At 36.4% G+C, this 16,427-nt stretch overlaps 3 protein-coding genes and 1 long non-coding RNA gene across 4 annotated transcripts; 3 read left to right on the top strand and 1 right to left on the bottom strand.

Moving 5' to 3' along the window:
* The first annotated feature begins 215 nt into the window (after window positions 1–215).
* Window positions 216–589, top strand: LOC120126346. Its single transcript, XR_005516454.1, has 3 exons — window positions 216–319; window positions 394–491; window positions 570–589. It is a non-coding gene; the product is annotated as an uncharacterized LOC120126346 (long non-coding RNA).
* A 1,144-nt stretch (window positions 590–1,733) lies between these two features.
* Window positions 1,734–3,175, bottom strand: LOC120126336 (transcription factor TCP9-like). Its single transcript, XM_039144556.1, has one exon. The coding sequence runs from the start codon at window positions 3,048–3,050 to the stop codon at window positions 2,022–2,024; it is 1,029 nt and encodes a 342-aa protein (XP_039000487.1). The 5' UTR covers window positions 3,051–3,175; the 3' UTR covers window positions 1,734–2,021.
* A 6,674-nt stretch (window positions 3,176–9,849) lies between these two features.
* On the top strand, window positions 9,850–11,598 carry LOC120125528. Its single transcript, XM_039143940.1, has 3 exons — window positions 9,850–10,109; window positions 10,152–10,724; window positions 10,824–11,598. Exons 1-3 carry the CDS (start codon window positions 9,850–9,852, stop codon window positions 11,596–11,598), a joined length of 1,608 nt encoding a protein of 535 aa, XP_038999871.1.
* A 2,159-nt stretch (window positions 11,599–13,757) lies between these two features.
* On the top strand, window positions 13,758–16,427 carry LOC120125518. The gene is made up of 2 exons (XM_039143934.1): window positions 13,758–15,895; window positions 16,124–16,427. Exons 1-2 carry the CDS (start codon window positions 13,758–13,760, stop codon window positions 16,425–16,427), a joined length of 2,442 nt encoding a protein of 813 aa, XP_038999865.1.

Below are 16,427 nucleotides of genomic sequence, written 5' to 3'. Positions count from 1 at the left end.
CGTTTGATATTGTTTGTCAGTCCAGCTAAACCTGTCAAATTGCCTTAAATGTTTCCTACTCGTATAAATCCATCACTAAAGCTCCACAAAACCACAGCCAAGCATGGCAAAAACCCATCAACTTCTTCTTCTGGTTACTGTCTCATCATCAGAAGAAGATCCTTTATATTTTTCACAAACTAATCATCAATTTGTAAAACTAACTCCGCAAATGTTTAACGTGACAGAACTTTTACATTGTTTACGTGGGAGATGGTCCTTCGAGCAAAGGCTCCACAGTTCGTAAGCACTTGAGCCTTCTCTCCTCTGTCAAGCCTGGGTTAACTTAAGCTTAATCACCCATACATTAATATGTATGTATGAATTTATGTATGATTTTGTTGTTTTGAACAGTGAATATGATGCTAAGGACTCCATGGTTTATAGCTACACGAAGAGCTTCAATGCCTTTGCTGCAAAGCTATCCAAAGACGAAGCTCAAATGTTAAAGGGTGCATGAAATTTTCATTCAGCTGTCGTTTCCCCCCGACTTTTACCTAATTTGCTTAACTTGGTTTTGGAATGTTTAGAACTGGAAGAAGTGGTTTCGCGTTCCCGAATCGATATCACAAGCTACACACAACAAAATCAAGGGATTTCATTGGATTTCCTCAAATAGCTAAAAGACATTTGAAGCTAGAGAGAGACATAATTGAGGGTCTGCTTGATACAGGTTGATGGAGCACTCTGTTATTTCATTAAGTTGATTCACCATTAATGTCTTTTTGTTTACTAATATGTTTTTTTCCATTTTCAGGGATCACTCCACATTCAGACAGGTTCAAGGATGATGGATTTGGTCCTCCACCCCATAAATGGAAAGGAACATGCCGCCATTTTCGAAATTTCTCGGGATGCAACAAGTAAAATTCATGCATGTTTTAATCATATAATAGGACTCGTCGAATGCCGCCGTCAAACGCGCCTTCCATTAGTTCCGCTAACTGGGCACTGATTCAGCGTAGGCGCTTTCCACCGAACGCACCTTCATGCCACGTAAGAGTAGGCATGTTTCACCAAACACGTCTTATTTTAAACGGGTGCTAAATAGAAAAAATTTAGTCAAAGGACATCAGACAGGAAATTTTTAAATATTAGGATGCTTTTTTGGTAAAAACTTTCTTCCTCAAGTATATTCGCTTTTCAAAAAATATATTTTAAATTTAAATATAATCGATAATTATGTAAATCACACATCAAAAATCGTATATCAGTATATATATTTTTAAAATTTGTATTTTATTTATGAAACTCGAAATCAGTTCAACTAAAACATGTATTTACATTTTACAATTTAATTTCAGAAAATATATTTCGATGAAGGGGGAGAAGAGCATCTGATGCCACTGCCCGAATATCTTTCCTTCCTTTTTTCTTCTTTCATGATCGCGTTATCTTGTAGACCCCACCAACAAAGCACCCAACGTGTCAAGATTTTTATAAACGGATTCCTACCGTTAACAGCTACGTTCAGAACACGTGTCGCAACTCCAGAGTGACCAAACTTTTGGCCCACATCTCTATCGATCGGACCACCGAACTAACACTGTAGGGACCACCACGCGGCTACTCCTTGGGAAAAATGCAAAAAGGGCCCCGTAGGGTCCACTTTATTTTATCTTTTCTTTTTTCTATTGGGTCCCGTGTCCCACATGACAGGACGGTTCGATAGGGTGACCCGTTCCGCCCATGACGTTCCTCTTTGCAATCCACGGATTGCCCCACCTGCTTTTTTGGTTTCAGTGTTGACCCACACTAACATTTTGTGGACCCAACCCTTTCCCGCCTAATATGACCCCACATTACACGTGCGCACCTTTTAAAAAAAACTTACGTGAGCACGTGTTCCTCCTCCTCCTCCTTTAGCTTCGCTCTCGTTCATGGCGGATGCACTCGGCAACAACGACGCCACCGGTCCAAAAAACCCAAACACAGTAAGCCAAAATGGAAGAAAAAGGAAGAGAAAAGTTATCGTTTTCCATTCAATGTTTTGAAGATCGCGTCATGAACTGGAGCTCTTGTTTATCGTAAATCTCCAACGAGAAGTTTCTAAGCATCTGAGTGGTTGCCGTTGTAGTAGTGGTGGCGGCGGAACTCGAACTCGGTGCAAAAATCAACGCCGTTTTAGCCGTCTTGGAGACTGGAGCCGCGCAGCTCGTGACAGCTACATTACTTTGAAGTTGACTCGGCGTTGTTGTTGTTGCACCTTGTTGCATGGCCGTGACAAATGACGATATAGGCCGAGCAGAAATGTTAAGTAACGGTGTAGCGGTGGCCGGAAATGTGAATATATGAGGCTGAGTGGATGGTCCGACCATGGATGCCATAGGTGGTACCATGAAGAAGGTGCCTGGAACGACGGCGCTTGATGGTATCGCCCAAATTGGAACCAAACCCTGCGGCAGAACAGCTTGTCGCTGTTGCTGTTGAGAAGTAATTACAGGAGCCAAACCAGATGAAACCGAAACGGTGTCGTTGACGTCAACAACCTCGCTATTAACGGATCGTTTGTGCTTCTTTTTACTAGGGTCGCCGGGTTCGGGATTAGCGTTCGAGGTCCTTGGGATTTTAAGGGTCCCATTAACCGACATAGCGATGGCGGGAACGGTACCGGTTCCGGTTGCCGCTATTATCGCCGGTTCGGCGTGCTCTAATAACCAGCTTATAGTTTCTCCATCCGACTTGTGGCCTAATTCTCGTGTCAGCTGAAAGATCCGAGCCGCGCAAGTAGCGGGAATTCGGATCCTCCGGCCACGTCCCTCCACTTTCGTGTGACGATCCTTTGTTGACGCTCGTTTAGGTGCGGCGGGCGCTGCCTTTACTGGAGGCACGGGAACAGCTGACGGCGCGTGCACCGCCATGGGCATCAGGCTTACAGCTGTGTCTGTATCAGGCTCTTCTTTGGGATTCTTCGACGCTGCTGCAGCCGCCTCCCCGCCGACGTTGACGCTGAGAACAAACGCTCTGCTATCTCCATCCTCTTCAACCTCATGTTTATGAATTGCAGCCATCGGTTTTTATTTTAAGAAGAAGCACAGAGCACGTAAAAAGATAAAACTAAGAGGAGAGAAACTGAAAAAGGAAGAAAAAAGCTTTGAATTTTATAAAGAGGATGAAAAGGGGGAAAGGGGAAAATACACTCAAGTCACTCGCTTGTTAATTTGGTTACACTTACAAACGGTCGTGTTGTTCTAATTAAAATATTATACAGTATAATTGAATCATTATATTATTAAATATCAAAATGAAATAATAATATAATCTATAAAAACAATAATTTTAGTAGTTAAAGTATATACATTTTATCAATTTTTTAATTCATAATAATAAAATAAAAATAATTCTTTATATTTAAAAAATCATTAATTTAATTATTTTTCTTTTATTAAATTACTTATTCTTCTCCTAAAACTATTATATTATTTTCCTGATGTTAAAACTTATCTTAATATCTTATATGGTGTTGATTTTGACCAAAGATGACATTATATTTTTTATTCGATGTGAAATAGTATTAGTAGAAAATTGATAAAATCTTTTCTGTCAAATTTATTTTAAAAGTACTATATTTTGTGTTTCAAAACATAGAATAAATATCAATTAATCTCATATTCGGAGTATACATTTTATCATACAAATACTTTAAAAGACTACAAATACATCGAATAAATTTTATATTTCATGTTTCATGTATGTGTTTAGTTCATAATAACACCGAGTTTTAATTTAGAGTCTTTGGGGCTTTTTTCTTCTTTAAATATCTTGATGAAAATCATCTACGGTGATCTACCGATCGTAGAGTTAAGGGTTGATCTCACAGGGTGATGACACGTGGTGGGTCCCACAAAGGACTATTAAGTTTTTTTTTAGAAGAGAAATATTAAATTATCTTATCGTTGACGGTCAAAGGCGGTGATGAATATCCAAATTGTAAATTCTTTGGGTCTTCTTATTTATTTGTTTTCCACTTCCATAGATCAGCGGTTCAAACCATGGAGGTTGAAAAACAATAGGTTTTTAAATGATGAATATAAATCTATAAAAAAGAAGATGAATATGAAATAATAAACAAAAAACAAGTATTTCGCATTAAATTTTAGGTAAACTACATGTTTAGTTATTTAATTATTATTTCGATTCTGGTTTAATCACTTATAACTTAAGACAATATTATGCCATCATTAAAAAAAAATTGTCCCATTAACATTTTTATTTAACGACAAGTGATCAAAACGTAATATTAGATATGAAAAACAAAAATAAAATGATAGTTAAATGATTAAATATATAATTTACCTTTAAATTTTTAAGGAACTGGGTTTTATATGTTTGATGAATGTTGAGTTCTTGAGTTTTAAATATTTTGGTTTCAACTTTATTTATTTAAATTATATGTATGCCATTTTAGTTTTAGTTTTAGTTTTAGCTATAATTTGAGATAATTTAAGTGTTAAGGTAGATATAAAAGTATATATTATTATAATTGAATCTAATTGTAATTGTTGCTCTGATTGAAATTAAATTATATAATTAAAATTATTGATTCTAATTTATTATTATTGTAACATTTGTCAATATTGATTCTAATAGGGTTCAACTGAACTTGTGATATAATGATAAAAGAGTTGATGTTATAATAAAGTATTGAGTGATATTTAACTCGTCAAGCGTTTTCAGTGGTTAAATGGAATATTATTCTTTTTAACATATACTACATTATAATCATCTTAGATTATTAAAAAATTATTATTTATATAAAATGTCAAATTCGATTCTAAACAACTCATTTTTTTCTCATTATAAAAATAAATAAATTACATCATTAGTCACTAAACTTTTTTTACTAGATGCGTTAGAGCCGCCACTGATTATTTAAAATTAGGTTGATTGGATACCTTAATTTATTGTCTAACCTGATCCACGTTTTACCAAAAATATATCGGATTCGGGAGTCGATTACAGTCAAGGAAGGATTAACACCATTGTACTGCCCTTTCGGTACCAATTTAATTTTCCAGTTGTCTTAATTGCGAAAGTTAAAGGTTAAATTAAAATTTAAAATTCGATACAAATTGTTTATCTTTGATCAATTAAAATTCCCCTAAAAAGTAAAAAAAAATGGTAGATTGTAAAATAAAATAATAAATGTTAAATAAAAAGGAAAGAATTTTAAAAAGGTTAAATTAAGAAATAAGAAAAAATAAATGTAAGATAAAAAGAAAGACTAATAAAGTGAAATAATATTAAAAGAGAAATAAATAAAAAAATGAAGAAAATGTTAAATTTTAAAAGAAATAAAAAAAATGAAGAAAATATTAATTTTTAAAAGAAATAAAAAGGAAAGAAATATTAAATTTTAGAATAAATAAAAAATAATAATTTAAAAAATGAAGAAAATGTTAAAGGATCAAATTGGAACAAATTAAAATTTTACGGACCAAATTGATGTTAAAAAATGAGCTGCAAGAGAAAAACAAAATGTAAGGGGGGCTAAACTACGAAATATAATAAATTTAAACAGAGATTAAATTGAATAAACTCAAAATTCAAGGGTAAATTCATAATTGGTGACCAAAATGAATTACACTTCAAACTTTCAGGGGTAGCGGAAATAATTTAAAAATATTGTATGTACACATTAGTCCTCCGGTTATAAATACCCCTAAACCGAAAAAAATCATTTTTCACGCCCTACAAAAAAAAATCTCAAGCTCTCCAAATCCTTTCAACTTCCTCCGAGCCAGCCCAGTACCGGTCACACTCCGATGACATATCAACGCCCGAATGCCACCCTCGGTGGCCAGAAAACCCAAAAATCACCCAAAACACTTCTCTCACCCTTGTGAACACCGAACCGAGGCTGAAATCCTGCAAAAATGCCCCAAATAACATAGATTTACACGTAAATGTTCAGTTTTTTTACCTTTTCAACGTGACCCTTCATTTTCCCGGTGACCGCTTCACGTCCCGACAATGACCTTCATTCGAGCCAAAAATCGACACGCTTGCTTGGATTTTTTTTTTTTTTTTGCTTACTTTCGAGTTTTGCCTTGGGTTTTTTTGATGGTTTTGGTTGCTATATTTGCTTGGGCTAGTTTCGATTGTCTTGTTGTGCTTGTTATGCGATATTCTTTTGTATTTTCCTATTTGTTGTTTGACGCTTCCGCTATATGCTTTTATAGCCTTAGATCCGGTCGTTGTAGTCCCGAAGATCTCGGGGTCATCCTCGATCTTTCCGGGGTTGTGACTCGTTCGTTTTGTTCACGTTCCCGTTGAGGTTGTTGTTGGCCGGAAATCCCGGGATTGTTTAGTCCGGGCGCTAGACCGAAAATCTCGACCGATTTACTGGCGCATGGCCTCCATGCGCGCTGCCTACTTCATCTCTTACGGCTCCCCTGATTAAACACAAAACCCTAATTTGATTTCAGACTAGGTCAGGCCCCCTAACCGAGTTTCTGGGTCAAACTACCCAGTTGGGCTCCTTGTTGGATCCTTGCTGGACTTCTTGGACCTTTACTATGGACTTGGACTCTTAATTTGGATCTGAAATAAAATAATAAAATGAGATAAATAAATAAAATAAATAATAATATATAAATAATAATATATACTAAATATAATAATAAAAACTATATAATACTATATTTTTAAAAATATGTTTTAAAAAATTATATTATATGTTTTCAAAATCGTTTTAAATATATATATTATACGTTTTCAAAACCATTTTTAAAAGATCATATATTATATGTTTTCAAAACCGTTTTAAAAACTATATATATTATATATTCTTAAAAACTATATTTGAAATTATTATATATATTATGTTATACAATATAATAAAAACCACTAACGGAAATAAGTGTCTACAAATAGTATGTCACTTTTTATTTTGTTGCGAAAGACAATTTTGTTTTTTATTTTGTGTTGACATTATTATTTCACCTCATAATCTTCTTCATTAATAGCTAGAGTTTTCCTTCATTTTTGGCCATCTTAAAAAATCATTATTATTTGATATGTTCTGTGATCACCCCCTAACATCCACAAGCTATCTCTTTGTGTTTTTACATTTTATCAATTTAGATTTTATTTATCTTATTTCAAAAGCACGAAATTAAACCATTTTTTTTTACAATTTCGAGAGATTAAAGAGTTCTCTCGAACTTGAGTAGCTTGAGACTTCATTTAAAAATTCAAACTGTAATAACCATTTTTTGTCCCCCATACCTTGTTGTTCCCAAAGCTGTACAATTTCCACTATCCACTCCAGCACATGCTCCACTCTCCACACCAGCACCAGCACATGCTCCAGTACCAGCACATGCTCTACTTACCAGCACCAGCACATGTGGCTGCACACCAACAAATGCCAGCCCATACCTCACTCATGTTGCTGCCCATGCTTCACACATCACTCCACCATCAGGAAATTATTATTATATGATTTTATAATGGGTATAAAACCCAATCGAATTCTATGTAAAAGGGACGTTTTTTTTCAGCAATAAAACACAACAATTAGAATCGAAATCTTCAAGCAAATTAAAGAGGTATTTTCGTTTTATTTCGATTTATCTTGTTAGATTCTTGAGATGTAATTAGAAAACCTAATGTAGTTTATAATTTGATTCTACTTGTTTATGTGAATTCTATGGCTAAAAAAATAGAAAAAATAGTTGAAGAGGGGTATGTTAGAAGGATAGACAGAAAGAAGAGAGGAAGATACAAAAAGGGGTTATGTTCATCCAAAATGGTTTAAAATGTGAAATATATAGATTAAAAATGGTGAAAACCGCGCTGAGGCCTTTCAAATTTCTGTCGTGTTTTACATCTTGATCACCAAACTTGTGTGTAAAATCACGCTTAGACCCCTGCACATTTAAGCGTTTTTATAAACTGATCACTAATTTTTTTTTCTTTGCATAAAATTATGTTGAACCTCTAATAGATTGTCGTATCTCGCATCTGTCTTGTTTTATTTCGTGTTTGCCGCTTAAGTTTCGCTGCTTATAATTTAGTCACTAATATACTTCAATTCCAGCATTATTTATTTATGATTTAAAGCACTTTATGTTTTATTATTTTATTCTTGCCACTGACATACTAACATTTTATTTTTGTTGTACAGTTAATCTCATAACTTTTAGATTTTTGTGCGATTTATGTTGTATATTATTTGCATCATATTTTTTTACAAATCATTATTTGTTTTATTACGTATGTAAAGAAAGAAATTTTATTGTGGGAAAAATCCACGATGACATCTCCCAACTAAAGGGAAGGTATCTTTTCGAAGAGTTTTCGCACAAATGTTTTATTCAATAATTTTATTAGCTTTACATTTAATTATTTTTATTATTTATTATTTTTTGTTTTATTTTAACTCATCTTATCTCGTGAAAATATGGAATAATGCTATTTTTGTGAGAGGAATCTATGAAAAGTCTCCTAACTATAAAGGAAGTGCATTTTCAAGGATTGTTCGTACAAAATAACACACTTTCTCATAAAAAATAATTATAATATTTTTATTTTGTAAGAATATCTTTTGGGTTATTTAATCTTTTTCATTAATTGCATTCCTTATTCTAAAGATTTTTATTAACACTTACAGATTTTGAATAAATAGAATGATCATAATTTAAATATATTTTTTGAAGTTTGTAATTCCCAATATTTAAACAACATATAATCATTTAGGTACCAAAATTTGGACGTTGTGGAGGTGTTCACCCTTCCCCACACGTAACCGACTCCCGAACTCTTAAAAAATGAATCTTTGGTAAAACGCAGACCATTTTGTCGTCTTTTAATGATTTTTCTAAACTCATTAAAATGATGTTTAAGGTTTCCAATCTACCTAACTTAAAGGTTATGACAGCTTGGCGACTCCGCTGGGGACAGTTAGAGAGTCAAGCCATAAACGATTATACATTGATTTTATTTTTGGGAATTACAAACTTAAATTGTATTTGATTTATGATCCTTTTTATTTATTTTGAATTTCAACATTACATGCATTATTTTTATCTTTAACTAATTGATTTTTGATTTTAAGTGATCTTCAGATTTGAACAGTTTTTTTTGGGACTTGTGAAAGAATTGTTTTTGGTCATATTTTAAAGGTTTGTGAGTTTCTCTTCACACACGACACGTGCATTTACATACCATAAGCTCACTTACAAGCTTTGTCCCTTTTAAGTTGAGGTGAAAGCTTAGCCTACGTGAGATAATTTGTTTCTCCGCACGGGTTTTAGCAAGTAACCTTTAGGGTTCATATACCTTATGTTTACGTGAGATAAAATGTTTCTTCGCATGGACATAAGGGAATGTATCCTCTCGAATTGAACTCGATCCGCTTGAGCCTGTAATGGGTCAGGATTGAGGGTTTGGCAGCCTAAGGAGGCACCAACAAGAACAATTCGAGTACCTTTTTCTCATAGTGCCAAAACCATGCATATAGTGAGCCCTACGAACTCATCTCGATAAAATTCATTCAGAACCTCTGTCCGTCAGTAGGTACCCAAAATAAGTATACGCAAAGGAGAAATGACGCTAAGCCTTCTTTATTTCTTTACTTGTAATATTTTATTTTCTGAATAAAGCATGTGAACTAGAAGAGCATGTGGGTAGGTGTTGCAATTACCTTTCAATAATATTTGCTTGATATTTGAATTCTTTTATACTGACACATTTTTGTGTTTAATGGTTTATTATTTGGCATTTTGTTTTTTGCATGATCATCATAAATAAAATAAAGGTGTTGATTAACCAAGTAATCATCATAGTAGAAGAGCGACCATTAAAATGAAAAAGAGTTTTCATAACAAGGAAGAACTCAATTCGGTTGTCCGAGTTTGGTCTGAAGAAACACAAAGGGCGAAAGGAGACAGTTTGCCTGGAGATTATGTATCACATATGTCCACAGATGTAAATGTAACTCTCAAGCAGAATGATCTACAAGAACTGATAGAGATTTGGGAGAGTTTGAAAGTAGCTACCAAAGAGAAGTTCCACAAGAAATATGGTGACATAGCCTATCTACTCTATGTAAAGATAGATAAACCGTTGCTTAAAGCTCTGGTCTGATTCTGGAACTCTGCATACAGCTGCTTCACTTTCAACAGACAAGATTTGACGCTGACAATAGAAGAGTATACAACTCTATTTAACTTCGAGAGCCTCCAGGTGGATAGGATTTATTCTAGACCTCCAAAAGTCCAATCCTTTAAAAGTAAACTTGTAAAGATTACTGGTAGAGGCAAAAATTGGATAGTAGAGCACATCCAACAGAAAGGAGAAAGTGAATGTTTTCCGTGGCATTGTCTCAAGAAGGTGATACTCGAGCACATGGATGAAGATAAGAGATTAGAAACGTTTGCTCTGGCTGTATATGGTCTAGTGATATTCTCGAAGACCTTGTTCCACGTGGAGGTTGCTGTTACAGATTTCTTTGACAGATTGGAGAAAGGTATAAATCCGGCACCAGCTATTTTGGCAGAGACCTTCCGATCCTTAAACAATTGTCGTAGACTGGAGGGGGGTCGATTTATAGGATGTGCCCAGCTACTCACTGTCTGGATTCGTAGCCACTTCTGGAAGGAAGAGAAAATATCTTATCACCGTTTCTCCACTATGTATTCGCCTTTGAAAGAATTTCTTAGCAAGGAGTGGCCAGAGGGGTTACCAAAGAGAAGATGGATATCAGCTTTCAGTAATCTACAAGATCAAGATATCGCTTGGTGTGTTCCTTGGCTATGATATACTAGCATTTTATTCAGATGTGAAGATCTTGACCACGTTCCGTTACTAGGATTATGGGGAGGAGTCAACTATGCCCCGTTGATGGTTCTCAGACAGTATAGGGCACACCAATTTGTCCCAGTTACGAGTGGTTTAAATAAGTCTGAGATCACATACCATGGAAACCACTACAAGAAGAGAGCACGTGATTTATCTCTTGCCTGGAAAAGAACCTTTCGAACAAAAGTTGTGGTCGGGGATGTTATGTACACTCCAGACTATGAGGCTTGGAGGTTTGCAAGAAGAAACGAAAATGTCCCTTTTCCAGATCAAGGAGAAGTTGTTCCTTGGGAAGAACATATCAAGGTGGTACCCTCACAATCAGAGATTCTCACTGCTGAATTTGAAGCTGAAAAGAAGAATTGGGACAGGGCAATGGAAGAGTTCAAACAAGAGAATTTCATGTTAGATATTGATAGAGGTCTTCATGCCAAACAATGTGAGTTGTTGAAGAAAGATAAAAAGAAAGTTAATCTTGAACTGGCTGACCTGAAAAGAGATTATCGCAACTTACAAAAGGCAAATAAAATATCTGGATCTAGCAAGACATCACAACAGTGGGCTAAAGAGTTGGCAATTGAGAAGCGACGTGTTCAAAGTATAGAGGCCGAGAACAAACGCCAACTTAGGAGAATTGAAGCCGAAAAGAAATTACGGGACAAATTCAAAACTGAAAAAAAGAAGCGACCAAGCAACTTAAAATTGAAAGTCGTAGAGCTGAGAAATGGAAAGCTGAGAAACAAACTAGCTTGAAGGAGTGGGAATCAGAAAAACATCGAGTTCTTGGTTTGGAAACTGAAATGAATAGTATGCTGGAAGAACTCGAGGCTAGAGATCAGAGGATCCAAGAATTAGAGAAAGCAAGAGAGCAAAAAAAAGAGGAAGTATGGACTGAAAGACAGGGGTGGAACCGAATTCTCGAAAGAAAGCAGGCCGAAATTGGGTCATGGTTGCAAAGATTCCAAACAAAGAACAGGCGAGTGGAACAATTAACCAAGGAAATGGAAGATCTACAGACCAGTTTTGATGGAGAATTGAATCGGTCTCGGGATATGAATAGTGAACTTAAAGATCATATTACGCACCTCGAGGAGTCCTTACTTCAAGTTCAAGTACCACCCGGGTCGATGGACTTAAGGCTTTCTCGTGAGGAGAATAAACTTTTGCGAGAACAAGTCAGAAGACTAGAGAGTGAGCTTCAGCGCTGTCGAGTATACATCACCAACCTGGAAAGAGAAATCACTCGTATCAATGATGGGTGGAAGGATACGTATGAGCACCACCAGATGTTGGTTGAGGAACGGGAGCGCATGATGGGTGAAGCAATAGCACAAATGAGCGAAGTGGCTCACTACACACAAGAGCTCGCCAACAGAGCTTAAGTCATCCTACTTCGCACCAGTTTATCTTCCGAATATGGAGAGAAAATTGCTGAGATCATGACTGAGGTCATGGAACTAAGTGAAAGAGCCAAACCGTATTTGTAGATTGATCTCTTTTGTAATGATGAAAACTCTTTTGGAAGAATGAAACTTTTTCTAAGAATGGTTACTTTTGGAAATCGATACCTTTTGCATTTGCATTTTGCATTTTTACATTCGCATATTAATTTTCTAAACATCTCATGTGCATAAAAAAAACAACCATAAAGATATTAATTTATGAATATTTATTTTGAAGAAAAATACCCTGGAAGCCGATAAAAACCAGTCCGAAGCCACACATCCGCATAATACCAGAAGCAAGACTAAGAAAATGGATGCTAAACTCGAGCAAATACAAAAGGAACTTCAAGAAAAGCTCTTGAAGATGCAACAAGACTGGGAGGCTAAGATGGAGCAGTCACAAAAATCTGCCATTGACCATATAATACAAAGCCAATCTAACATGGTGAATGACATCGTGGCCAAATTATCTGGGCTAAGCGGCATGGAAGGGAAAGAACAAAATACTGCAGTAGCCGAGACTTCTGAATATGCACCAGTACAGTCTGGTCCTAGATTGATTATTTCATCTAAAAAGCTCACTGGGCATCCAACAGGTTCCTCTGCTGCTAAAATTCAAATGGCTGTCACAAACCCTCAGAACAACCTGAACGAGTACAATGTACCAGATCTTGATGAGATCGAGAAAATGAAGAATCAAGTTCATGAGCATCTAAAAGATTGGTGCAAGGATTTCTTTAAGGAGATGGGTGGGCAAAGCTCCCAGGAAGGGATAGACGCGGTAGCGCTAAGTTTGGTACCCGACTTGGTTTTACCACTTAAGTTTAAGATGCCTGAGTTCGAGAAGTATGAAGGAAAGACATGTCCTAGTGCACATCTAACAATGTTCTGTAGAAGGATGACCGGTTTTGTTAGAGACGATAGTCTCCTGATACATTGCTTTCAAGCAAGTCTGACAGGATCTGCCGCAAGATGGTACAACCAACTGACCCGGGCTAAAATAAGGTCTTGGAAAGATCTAGCCAATGTCTTCAAAGAGCAATATCAACATGTTACCGACATGATGCCAGATAGAGTTACTCTCCAAAATATGGAGATGAAAAACAACGAGAGCTTCCGCCAATATACGCAACGTTGGAGGGATATTGCTGCCCAGGTCCACCCCCATTAGTTGAAAGAGAGTTCATAACCATGTTCATTGATACACTAAAATCCCCTTATATTGATCATATGCTGGGGGTAGCCACGAAAAGTTTCTCGGACATAGTTATGTGTGGGGAAATGATCGAGAGGGCATTGAAGAAAGGTCAAATTGTTGGTGGCCAAAACTCATTAAAGAAACCCTTTGTAAAGAAGAATGAATGAGAGGTAAACAATGTGAACTTCTCAATAAATAAACCGAAAGCTGGAAATTCTGCAACCAAGCGTGAAAACAATAATGAAAGAATAACTTTCACACTTATCCCGATGACATACAGTGAACTTTTCCAAGGGCTAGTCAAGTCACATGTGGTGTCACCAAGATATGTGGATCCGCTGGAACCGTCTTTCCCTAAGTGGTATAACGAGAATGAAACATGTGAATATCACGCCAATACCCAGGGACACACAATCGAGAAATGCATTGCTTTCAAAAGGTTGGTCAAAGATTTGATCAAGAGAAAGATCGTGTCCTTTCATGACTCAGAGGCACCATGCATTGCCGCAAACCCACTCACAAATAACCAAAATCAGGGAGTTAATGCTATCAATGAAGGTCGTAGGGTCAAAGAAAACATTGAAGAAGTAAAGACACCGTTAAAATGGGTGTATGAACAGATGATCATGAGAGGATTATTGAGTCCAAAGAAAGGATCAGTGGGGCAGAAATCAAAAATTCACTGTGAATACCATTGTGATGATGGCCATCAGATCCAAGATTGCCATGAATTCAAAAATATAATACAGAAGCTGATGGATGGGAAGGAAATGCAATTCTTTGAAGAAGAACTGACAAAGAATGAAGGAGACGTTCATGCTTCCGAGGACAATTCAGAAAAGATTGACACAAAGATGAAAAAGCAGATTTTTGTTATATCTAAGCCAAGCTACGAGGTGAACAAGGGGAAGTCGGTATCGAAAGTAGTGATAAAAACACCAGTGCCATTTGCCTACAAAGACAACAGAAGTGTTCCATGGAGTTACACATGTCAAATTACCACTCCCAAACACAAGGAATACGAAGTTGATGAGGTTGGAGGTTTCACTAAAAGTGGCAGATGTTATGCTCGCCGAACAGAAAAGGCTAGAGCTGTTGTAATCAATGAGAATGAAGAAAAGATGAATGAACCTGTTAAAATTGATGAGGCCCAAGAGTTTCTAAAATTTTTGAAGCATAGTGAATATAACATTGTGGAACAACTCCATAAGACTCCTGCACGTATCTTAATATTGTCTCTTCTTCTGCACTCAGAGGTACACCGAAATACGTTGTTGAAGGTATTGAATGAGACCTTCGTAGCCAAGGACATACCAGTAGAATGCTTAGATAGGTTGGTGGGCAACATCAATACCGATAATTTTATCTATTTTAATGATGATGAAATACCAGAGGATGGTAAGGGTAGATGTAAGACACTGCATATAATCGTTCACTGTAAATGGGTTATCATATCTGGAGTCTTAATAGACAATGGATCAGCATTGAATGTCATGCCCTGGGCAACTTTGAATCGACTTCCAGTAGATACCTCACGCATGAAAGTTTGTGGCAATATTGTTCGAGCATTTGATGGCACAGAAAGGAGCATCATGGGAAAGATCACAATCCCTTTGAGGGTAGGTCCTGCAACATTCGAGGTAGAATTTGTGGTCATGGACATTCACCCAAATTATAATTGCCTACTTGGAAGACCATGGATACATATGGTTGGAGCGGTTCCCTCTTCACTGCACCAGAAACTCAGATTTATCATGGAAAGGACTTTGATAACCATCAAAGCTGAAGAGGAAATCATAGCCTCTATCACCACTGATATGCCATATGTAGAGGTAAACGAAAATGCACTCGAGTCGTCCTTCCAATCCCTGGAGTTCGTCAACGCCACCTTTGTCCCTGAAGGAAAGAAATTTCCATCTCCCCAACTCTCAAAGAATGCTAAGATGCAGTTGAAGGAAACTTTAGCCCGAGGAGCTATAGTTGGGAAAGGATTGGGCAAGGAGCTGCAAGGAATAACCAAGGGATTGAGCCCCATACCTAAGAGAAATTATTTTGGGATAGGATACAAACCTACTTATCAAGACAGGGTTAAAGATGCCCAGAAGCTTAGGGACAGAAAGAAAGCCAGAGCATATGGCCAAGATGCCTTCGGGGAACCTATCATCATACCACTCATCACTCAGACATTCACATCTGGGGGTTTTGTGATAAAGGCATTGGAAGTTCCATGGATGGAGGAAGGAGTTACTGAAGTTGAAACCCTGATAGAAGATCTCAGCATCAACGCTATAACAAATGACGCTAGTGGGGAGTGCTCTCTGGCATTGATTCATCCATGCCCTCCTGGATATGTTCTGAACAATTATACTGTTGAGGAGATCCCTGTATTTTTCAAACAAATCTCAGAGTAATGTATGATAACAACCTTGTTACTTTAGCCCGAAAGTAATAGGGATCCTTTGTTAGGGCATACTATCATTAATCCTTATTTTAATAAAATGATGTATTTTCTTTCATTCTTTCCATGGCAAACATTTATTTTGTCTTTATGATAGCCATTAGTCATTGAAAAAAATAAAAATAAATAAATAAATATTCATGTCTCTAGCCCAAACGTATTCATCTCCCTTTGCAGGTCTCAAGATATCAATTGCACGAATAATGACGTTTCGGAAACAATAGTTGATTTTGAAAATGATATGTGTCTAGAGGAATCCAAGGGTTATAAGGATGATGAGGAATGCGAGTTAAATCCTGAACTTGTCAGGTTGATTGAGCAAGAAAGTAAGCAGATTTTACCCCATCAAGAAAAGACCGAGACAGTAAATTTGGGGATTGAGGATTATAAGAAGGAGGTCAAGATTGGTACTTCATTCTCAGCAGAAACAAGATCGGATCTTATACATCTCTTGCATGAATTCAAAGATGTGTTTGCATGA

This window comes from Hibiscus syriacus, unplaced genomic scaffold (assembly GCF_006381635.1).
Source record: "Hibiscus syriacus cultivar Baekdansim isolate YM2019G1 unplaced genomic scaffold, ASM638163v2 tig00001349_pilon, whole genome shotgun sequence".
NCBI lineage: Eukaryota > Viridiplantae > Streptophyta > Magnoliopsida > Malvales > Malvaceae > Hibiscus > Hibiscus syriacus.
The sequence above is the reverse complement of the archived record's forward strand: the minus strand, read 5'-3'. Positions and strand labels throughout refer to the sequence as shown.